General features: G+C 48.7%; 1 protein-coding gene across 3 annotated transcripts; it reads left to right on the top strand.

Moving 5' to 3' along the window:
- The first annotated feature begins 1,206 nt into the window (after positions 1-1,206).
- SLC25A47 (solute carrier family 25 member 47) lies at positions 1,207-9,965 on the top strand. Of its 3 annotated transcripts, none has more exons than XM_072930411.1 (6): positions 1,207-1,631; positions 6,741-6,784; positions 7,060-7,131; positions 7,397-7,699; positions 8,658-8,928; positions 9,670-9,965. In XM_072930411.1, the coding sequence occupies exons 1-6, from the start codon at positions 1,604-1,606 to the stop codon at positions 9,954-9,956; spliced, it is 1,005 nt and encodes a 334-aa protein (XP_072786512.1). In that variant the 5' UTR covers positions 1,207-1,603; the 3' UTR covers positions 9,957-9,965. The 3 variants fall into 3 exon arrangements, with proteins under 3 accessions (XP_072786512.1, XP_002200286.1, XP_030130846.4); XM_002200250.7 differs by having other exon boundaries at positions 1,239-1,631; positions 7,397-7,579; XM_030274986.4 differs by lacking the exons at positions 1,207-1,631; positions 6,741-6,784; positions 7,060-7,131; positions 7,397-7,699 and adding an exon at positions 7,719-7,932.

Below are 9,965 nucleotides of genomic sequence, written 5' to 3' on the forward strand. Positions count from 1 at the left end.
ACAGGGGACTGTGTCCTTGTCCCTGTGTGTCACTGACACAACACGTCCTGTACCTGATTCTGCTGCTGGAGGGTCCTGCAAGGACAGCAGCAGAATGGATAACGGAGAAGAGGAAACACAGATTTCCATACACTTAACACGTACAGACTGTTAATTAACCCTTAATAACTCCTGTACAGACAACAGGTATAACAAGGAAGAGCTGCTAAATAACCCAGTGTGGTTTTGCAGGTACATTGCTACCTCTCTAGATAATATTTTACTTCTGATTTTAAGCTTTTGCTGTCCTTGCATGATGTTAAACTGGAATAATCTGCTCTCTTCAGAACGGAAAGCATTCAGGGAAGGGTGCTTAAGACATCACAGGAATCAAGTTAAGAAAAATACTTTCATTTTCACTTTCATTTGCCCTGACACAGAGCTTTGCTATATGCCACTGACACAGCAGCCCCAAAACACATGCTTCAGTGAGAAATAGGGTCTTGGAAAATGTGCAGGAAATGGCACTGGGTACTGAAGTCCTTAGCTCTCCTATAAAGCTGACCCAGAGAGCAGCAGCCGTGAAATTTTCTTTTCCCTTTGCTGCCAATGTACCTTGGCTCTGACCCGGGAAAACCTCTGCGAGAGGGGTAAAATTCAGATCACGGCTTGGCAAGCCCTGCATTGCATCACGACTTTAGTTTCCAGAGTCTGGGCAAAGCTTAACCTCCCACACATAGATGAGGCACTCTGGTAATGAGACTGTTGTGCAAAAATAGGCAATATGACATTTCCTTGAGCTCTTGGTTCCCTTTGATCAGCTGGTCTCTCTACAAGGAGCTGACATTGGAAAGGGGGTTAGGAATCTGAGCAAGAAATGAAGAAGAGCTGCTCCAGGGGCTGGGAAAGCTATGCTCCTGCTGTCTGGAATAGAAGCAAATACTGTGGATGTGGTTAGATTAATTTTTGGGGTTCACAATTTGTACACATAATGAGTGGGTAATAATCCATGGGGATATATGTAGAAGTTAGAGTCAGCTTCATGCATTAGGAAAGTCAAGACTAATGGCTTGGTGAAGGCAGAATGAATTTTCATTAGTGGAAAGGATGAGTGATCCATCAGAAGGAGAACGAATGGGCTGGGATAGGGGAAGGAGGAATCCTGCAAATAGCCACAAATGCAGCATCTCCGTGGTGCAGGCCAGCAGTGTTCTCTGGCAAACGAGTGTGCAAAGCTGTCTTCTGGGGCTAGTGAGTACAGCAGGGCATGGCCCCTTCACAGCCAGCCCTACCCTGCGAGTCAGCACCCCTCGGGACTTTCCAGGCAAAAGGGCACTGGGAACAGCAGCTTTGGCACAGCATTTCAGCGCTTCATGGGATTATTTATTCACTGTGTTCCTGGAACAGCTCCAGGCTTCCCAGCTCTGCCACCAGCCTACAAATTCATCAAGTACCCACAAGGCTCACAGTCCCCAGAGGCAAGGGCAGACTGTAGGAAGGCGATTCATGTTACAAATCAGTGTCTCTGAAGGACTGGCAGGGCTCTGGGAAGACTGAACCGGATCCTCATCCCTTCCACCTCCCAGCGCTCGTCGGGGCAATTCCGGCAGCAGCCGCGCTCTGGATGGATTTCATCGCTGGGGCCATCGGAGGTAAATGCATGGATTAGTGCTTGTTGACAAAGCAGATAGCTATGCTTCCTTCTTGTTCAGCTGAAGGGCAGGTCTCAATAGCAGAGCCGAGAGACTTTCGTTGGGGCTGCTTGTTAAAAGCGCGTTCTTCCTTATTTGCAAGGAAGAACACGCTTCTAATTTGGCATTATTGAGTGGGAAACGCCATCAGAGCAGGTTGGCAGAGCTGCTGGAGAGGCAGTGCTGCAGCTTGGTCAGCTGAGGTCATTGCCTGCAATCTCCTCGAGTCTGACTGCAGTGGGACAGGGTAAAACTCTAATAGGAAGAGACAGAGCGTAGTAGGTTTTGTGCAGATACAAACCAGCTTGTACAGCCCTGACAGCGAAACCCGCGCGTGTCTGGCATCGAGGGGTCCCAGCAGGCTGCTGGGGGGTGCCCTGGGGGGCTGAGGGTGTGCTTTGTGGGACAGCACGGGAGGGAGCACGGTGCTCTGACTGCATTCACAACGGCCGGGTGAACGACCTTTGCATTATCTTAGGTCAAAGTGCATTTGCAGCTGTGATGGAGATCTCAGAGCAGGCGAGCCAGGCAGCAGGCTTTGATCTAGGAGAAAGTAGGTTAGCTGTATATAAAAAAAGTAACGGGAGAGAAGTGTGATTAAATTCTAGACATTTTTAGAGCATGTACTGCTCAAGCACATCTTTGTTTTAAATGACAAAATGTACCCATCGGTCTCAGTTCTTCACTGAAATTTTGTTAGATTTAGTGGAGTATACAAGATAATATATACCAATAGATATTATATATATATACATATATAGATATATATATGTAAAATATACCAAAAAATACCACGAGAAAAGCCTTTGGGTCACCACTGACAGAAAGGCCAGGTAAATCTACCAGGTGGCTGAGACACCCAGCCCAAGCCTGCATGACAGCTCTCACTTTGACATTCGCTGAAATTTGGCATTTTCCCTCACCAGGAATAGCCTGTGGTCCTGCTGCAGATGTGTTTGTCCTGGGAAGGACCATGCTGAGTCTTACCCTGCCCACTAATTACTCATCACCCAGTATGTGCAAGTGGGGCAAGGTTTGGCATCTCAGCAGCATCCAGCCCTGGAGGTGCCTGTTGTGCCTATGCTTGGGGTGTTGGTCTTCCAGGGGTGTTGGGAGACCCTTCATGGGAGAGGAGGATATAACCAACCCCACCACGGTAGCTTGTCTTTCTCCTCCTGTTTCCCTTCTGACTTCAGAGCACCTGTGGGGAAGTAAGCCCTGTCCTAGGCCTGGCAGTGGCATGTCCATCCCAGAAGGATTAACCTAACCTCCTCTCAGACTTCATGGTGGGGCAGAGATGATTGCATTTCTTGTTTGGACTCCTCTGGTTTTTTAGCACAGTTTGAGACAGGTCACTTAAGGACAAACTTCTTTTGCAAGAGAACATGGAGAGCTGAAAACAGAGTTTGAACATGGTAATTCACCTTGGTTTTCTGTCCTGGCTCCCATGCAAAGCCAGGGTTTGTGCTGTGACCCCCTCTCCAGACTCCAGCATTGTGCCCTGGACACAGGCTCAGCCTGAGGGGATGCAGGTTGTGAATATCCATCTGGGACCAGAAAAGTGTTTGTTTGTTGTAAGGCACTTCACTGACCTCAGAGTGTCAGAGAGCAAGATTTCCCAACCTGTCCTCTATGTCCAGCTCAGAGCTTTTCTAGGAGGGATGCTGCAACTTCTCACTGGCTGGCAGAGGTGGGAGCTTGCCCATAGACACCTGGGCAGGGCTTCAGGGCCATCATCCTCCCCCTCAGATGGGACAGCTCCTGGGGTTTGACCTCTATCCTGCAAGAACTGGGATGGTTTTGGTGCTGAGCTTGTTTTTGGGGTTATGTTTGCTAGAGCTGAAGCAGTTTTCATGTTCCTAAGGTGTCTGTGAATCCAGCTAAGGAGCATCAAGCTGAGGCAACATTAAAAATAAGAGTTTCTGTTTAGTAAACTACATTCTTGTGACCTAGATCTATTTTCAGAGTGTCTTGGAGAAAGCATGGCTTAAGCACCTCTGAAAAACATCAGAGGTCATGCCCATTCGAATTCCAGCCTCTGGCTTCCTCAGCAGCTGCAGCTGCATCACCTCTGGGCCATGGATTCTGCGGCAATGAGATAAAAAGCTCAGTATCTTCAGCCCATGAAACAGTGATCTGCCATGGCTCCAGATGGAAAAAACATGAGAGAAACATGCTTAGTGACTGTGGAGACTTTCTATAACCAGCAAATATGGCTGGATGTTTTAGGAAGCAGTCCTTCTTGGCCAGTAAAATTGAACAGGAGTTTGGACTAGGGACCTCCTGAGGTCCCTTCAGACTTGAATTTTCCTGTGATCCCATGCATGTTTTCTAGCCCTGCTACAGCAGCAGCCTGGGCCATGGCAGGGGATGGGGATTGATGGCTGGGGCTGGTGATGGCTGCAGGATGACTTGATTCTTATGTCAGGGGTAAAGATTTGGGAAAACAAAGCTGAGGTTTACCCAGTGGTGGTAGTGCAGCAGGGTCTGCAGCAGGACTGGGCTTTCCCACATCTGGGAGGTTACATTCAGACCAAGGGCAGACAAAATAATCCCCCTATAGAAGGAACATGCTGTGTCCTTACAGCTAAAGCAGCACCTGCTAGGGTCCTGTGACTGAATGAAGCTCAGCTTGCTTAGGGTCTAGGGCACTGATGTTCCCAACTCTGCACAAAACAAAGGTTTTTGAAAGTTGCTGTCTGCCCATCCAGTGCATGGACAATGATCCCTGCTTCTCCCTGGGTGTCTCAGCCGAGGTTTGAAACAGCTCAGAGCTGTTGCAGCCTGGTGGGCTCAGTACAGCTGCCACTTGCTCCCTTGTGATTGCCATCCCACCAGAATCTCTCCTTAATTGAGCTGCTTGCCCAGAGTGACCTGACTTGTGTAGGGACTGTGACTGATCCATTTTGTGCACCCCGTGTGTGTAGGGGATGCTGCAAGCTCTGCTCAATACGTGGGAATATCTCAGATAAAGGAGGAATAAAAATGGCTCAGTAAAATAAAAAGAAGGTAATTCCCCTGGTTTTGCTCTTTATTTTTGTCATAGCTGATGCAGTGTTACTCAGCAGGAGGCCCTCTCCTGCTTCTTTGATTTTGCTGTGCAAACAGGGCATGTGTGGGTCATGCTATCTTAGTCCCAGGCTATTTATATCGTGTGACAGTGTGCAGAGCCCTCATTCCTCAGCCTTTGATAGGCTTGGCCGAGCTCCTCAGCTCTGACAACTGCTTGGAGTGCTTTGTGCCCCTAAGTAGTGCAGCTCGTGGCAGGTTGGGTTATTTGGAGGTTTGAGGGATTCACGTCTTTGTTGGGAGTAGTGAAAAATTTGCTTTTATGGTCTCCTCCCAAGTGGAGATGTTTGACCCTTACTGGAGCCAAGTTCATGGGGAACCTTTAGGGCTGAAACAATCTGTTTTGGGCAACCCACTGGGCTGCTGTCTTTGTATCTTATCGTGTGAACTGGATGATTTCTCCAGAAGGGAGGTCAGTTCTTGTCAAACACTGACCCAAATCACCCTTGGTATGTGATCTGCATGAGCCAGAGCTCCTACCTTCCTTATGCAGTGGAGTGAGCCAGGACTGAGCTGTGCGTGGTGCCGCTGTGCCACCAGGCAGCTGTGAGGTCAGCGCTGTCACGCTGGCACTGACCCATGTGCTGCTCCTCCCTGGCTGGCAGTGTCCCTGTTCACTCTGGCTGGTGGCTGGGGACCTGGGGCAGCACAGGTGTCCCCAGATGACTTTGTGCATTGTCACTCTCTGCTTGGACCTCAGCCATTGCTTCTCCAAGACATATTATTGCCTGGGTATTCCCCCTTGTCCTCTCTCTTCCATCACCATCTCTCTTCCATTCTAGGCCCTTTACCCCCCTTCACTGCTGTTTGTCTGGTGTCAGATTTGATAGATGTTTTTGAAGAACAAACCTCACTTTTCTGCAAGAAAGATACTGTTGTTTTCCTCTGAGTAATGCACTTTGGGACTGTCTCCTGGTGACTCACAAGAGCAGCTGCTGCTGTTCTCCAGAACATGGGAGAGTTTTCCAGAGCTCTCAAGCAGCCATGTAATCAGAGGTGAACATGCCCACACCAACTAACACATTTTTAAATAGCTTGGGGTTTAATTTTTCTTTTTTAAAGAAGAAGTCAGTGAGAGGCACTTTTCAATAGATGAGCCACCAGATGTGTCCTGTATATATCTCTGAATGCCTGACTGCCTGATGGGCTAACCCAGCACTTCTATGAACTTGATCTCTGCCTAAGCAACTCATGTGGATTCAGCTCCATTGTTGTCCAGCCTGATTTCCTCTCGGGTGACTTGGCAGGTGCTATACTGGGAGGAAGTTTGCTGGTCAGCACCTTTATTGCCTGCTAGCACTTAGCTCAGAGCTGAACAATGTAGTGGGATGAGATGTATTTATTATTGCAACAGAGAGAAATCCGTGTTGGAGCTCTTCAGCCCTCCTTACTTGCCATTAAGGCAGTAGCTTTGTCTCAGAGGATTAATAGATAGCCAGTGGCTATTTTAAGGCTCTAGGAGTGAGCGTGGGTGTTGCTGGAGGATTGACACCGGCCCGGAGCTGTCCCGGCATGTGATGCTCAGCGGCTCGGCAGCCGCTGCCTCTGGGCACTGCCAGCGCTAATCCCTCCCTGCCCCAAATCCCACCGAGCCCTGAAAACCAAAGTTGCTCCAGGCTGTGTGAGTGGGGATGCTTTGCACCACCCGCTCATAGTTCAAAGATGCTTTAGTGCCTGAGCTGAGAGGGGAAACAAATACAGCCCAGTACCCTCCCTTCATCCTTCGGGGGCAGTGCTCTCAGTGCCTCTCCCATCTCATCTTGCTCCATCCTGTTGTTCCTGATAAGTTTCCATACTCTGTTTTCTCCTCTGGGTGGGCCTTGGTCACACAGAGAGGTGCATTTTTCTCTCATTCATGGCTCAAACGTCATTACTGGAGCTCAAGAAGTTTGGTGCCAGGCACTGCTGGGCTCTGCTATTCCCCAGTGCCCTTCTGTGGTGGGTGGAAAGGTCTGGTGTGACATGTGCTGTTAACCATCTCCAACATATTCTCTGTTTCAGGTGGTCTAAGCACAGCCGTGGGTTATCCACTGGACACAGTAAAGGTACCTGTTGGAGCTTTATTTCTTGACTATAGAACAAAAAAGAGAGGTGTTTTGTTTCCCCCCTCCTTTTCAGAAAAATAGTCCCATGATAATACTTTATGTGCATTACATCTCAAATCTCACTGTATTTGGTTGTGTTTGTCTCTAAAAAAAACCAAACAAATTGTTTGGTCATGTTATTTTATAGTTAATTATCTGGTTTGCTACTATGGCATTTGTTGTTTTATTTATTTTAATATTATATCTACATTTTAAAGTTGTCCCTGTATTCCTAGGTGAGAATTCAGACTGAGAACCACTACAGAGGATTTTGGCACTGTGTTCAGGAAACGTACAGGACAGAAAAGGTAGGTGCCTCCCAGCGGTATTGCTGACGCAAATTGCACATGCCTTGTTTCAGAGCAGCAGAGCTGCCTCTGTCAGTCTGGGGAGGAGGGCACCAGTTGCGTACAAGCATCAGCTGGGAGAGGGCTCAGGGTGAAATTTAGTTTTGCTGATGAGCTGTAAAGTGGGAATAAGTTTTGACTCAGCAATGTACATCCAGTGCCTTTGAGCAGATGCTTTCCCATGCCGTTCACCCTTAAAATTCGCCTTTCTCCTGTTTCCCTCGAGGTCCGCGGGTTTTACAAAGGCGTGACTGCATCAGTCCTCGCTGTGTCCGTGGTGTCCTCTGTTTCCTTTGGCACATACAAGAACTTCCTCGGTGCCATCTGCAAGCTGCGGTACGGGGCTGCAGAAGCCAAGCCGTCCCAGCTGGATGTTTCCCTCGCTGGAGCTGCTGCTGGTGCTGCCCGGGTAGGTAACAGCCCGCAGGGAAAGCACAGCCAGAGATCTTGTTCACAAACACAGGCGGCTGGAAAAGCAGGGATTGTCCTTTCGGTCCAGGAGGCCACAGGGGAGCCTGCAACAAGTCTGGTGGGTTTGTTTTTGCAGGGGAGATCATGCTCTGCCCTCGCTGCCCCTTCAGTGGTCGGCTCCGTGGCTCAGCCGAGTCCTGCTGGGCAGCTCGTGCTGGATTTGGTTTGGAGCACCAGAACGCTTAAGAACGTGCCACTAACATGACACAGACCTTGGCAGCAAACACAGAACAAGGAGGAGAACGCAGCATAGGCAGCAAACTCCCCAAGTGGCTGCGACAGTGTGTTTATGTAAGACAGACACAGCTCTGAGTTAAAGCATGGGTCGCTGCTTGCCCAGCACAAACATCGCTGCAGGAACGGGCAGAGCACAGTGCTGCCTTGCCAGGACTTAAAACTCAGCGGGGTACCACTCAGCAATGATGCTGCCTGACAAACCTGCAGGATCCTGGGGCAGGGGGCAAGGCTGGGTCCAGGAGCAGTTTCCCAGAAGCAGATGAGGGTGAGCGTCCACAGGTGCTGTGAATGTGTTGGAGCTCATCCCATCACACCCATGGCATGCTGGGCAGAGACGCGTGCCTGGTCACAATCCTCTTACAGAGCAGTCCAGATGGTCAGGTTTCTAGGTGTTTCCTAGCAGTCAGTGACTCAACATGGCCTAAATTTTTATAGTCTGGATGGTCTTGGTTCAAATACAGATACAAATAAGAGCCCTGATGCATGCTTCCCTATGGCTGAGGACATCCCTCTTTCCACACCCATCTAGTTCAACAAGTAGTTACAGGTATTTAATATCCTGTGTTGTTTCTGCCTGGCCTTCCTCTCTGCCCAGTGCAGCTCACACACGTGTCCTGCTGCTGCTGGGTGGGACAGCACAGGCAGAGGGGAGGAGGCTGGAGCTTGCTGGAGCTCACAGACAATACTATTGCCTGAAAAGCTGGGAGACAAGAATTCACAGGAGGAAGATCAAAACATCATTTACCTGTGAGGGTTAAAATGCCATTCTCTGGTTGCAGGTTGTGTTGACAAACCCTAGTGAGGTGGCTAAAGTTCGGATGCAGACTCAGAGAAACCCACACCCTTCCACCACACATCAGCCTGTTTCCCAGCCAAAGTACCGAGGGTCTCTGCACTGTCTGAAGGTTATCATCAAAGAGGAAGGTTTTGGAGGTCTCTACAAGGGCTGTTCTGCATTACTCTGCAGGGATTGCTCTGCTTCTGCAATATATTTCCTTTCCTATTCTGCGCTGTGCGACTGGCTCACACCAGATGGGAGAAATAAACCAGGTAGGTATCGGAAATCATCTGACATTACCTGCAAATACGACTTATTTAGTTCCACCCTAAGAGGGAAACCAGACTCTAGGCAAACATCACCCAGTACCCATAAAACCTCGCTCAGATCCTCACGAGGGGCTGGTCTGTGTGTGCTGGTTTTGGCCCCAGGCCTAGTGTCAGCAGCCTGCATGCCAGGGCTTCACTGTCCCCACCTTGTCCCTAAGCAGCTCCTCCTCCTCCTGCAGGAGGGGTTCTTATCACACCCTCTGCTGCCTCGAATGTAGATATGAAATCCATCCTGCTAATGCAAAAACAAGAAATTAAATATGGACAAAGTTCCTGGGAGCCACAGAACTCAGACTCAGTCTTGAATATGAAGTCCAGGTGGAGAAGGTAAAGATACATCAAATTCTTAGTTGTGATTTGGCTCCAAAAAGCAACTATCCACTTTGAGAAAAGATTGAATAGGTAAGATTAGCAAAAGAGTATCTCCTCAAGAATTATAAAAATTAGATCCATCTGAAGATGGTGTGAGTGCTCTCAGGCTGTACCACATCTAGTTCACATGGTGTTCAAAGTGTCATGTGTGCAAAAATTCTCTGAGATCACTGGAAACACACACCTGCAAGAGCTGCACAAAATAACTCCCAAAAAACATGAAAGTTACCAAAATTTGTTATCAAATCTGAGATGGCTGTAGCTCAACAAGATGCAACTGAACTGCCCTTCTCCCCTCACTCTCTCCTGCAGGTTTCCTTGTTGTGCTGCTTTCTGGTGGTTTTGCTGGAGTCCTGGCCTGGGGATTAGCTACTCCCATGGATGTCATCAAATCACGCATGCAAACAGATGAATCGGACCAGCACAAGTACAAAGGCCTGATCCACTGTGTGAGGGAAAGTGTGAGAAAGGAGGGGGCAAAAGTGCTTTTCAAAGGACTGGGTTTAAACTGCATTCGTGCCTTTCCTGTGAACATGGTAGTGTTTGTAACATACGAAGGTGTACTGAGATTTACGGATCATTATATAAAAAAAAAATAGCGTGTTCCA

Source organism: Taeniopygia guttata, chromosome 5 (assembly GCF_048771995.1).
Source record: "Taeniopygia guttata chromosome 5, bTaeGut7.mat, whole genome shotgun sequence".
NCBI classification, from domain to species: Eukaryota; Metazoa; Chordata; class Aves; order Passeriformes; family Estrildidae; genus Taeniopygia; species Taeniopygia guttata.

Bases quoted from the DNA above. Each gene is read 5' to 3' on its own strand.
- SLC25A47 (XM_072930411.1), top strand. From the start codon at position 1,604: ATGGATTTCATCGCTGGGGCCATCGGAG. The intron at 1,632-6,740 runs GTAAATGCATGG...TCTCTGTTTCAG, and splicing joins CATCGCTGGGGCCATCGGAG to GTGGTCTAAGCACAGCCGTG. The intron at 8,929-9,669 runs GTAGGTATCGGA...TCTCTCCTGCAG, and splicing joins AGATGGGAGAAATAAACCAG to GTTTCCTTGTTGTGCTGCTT.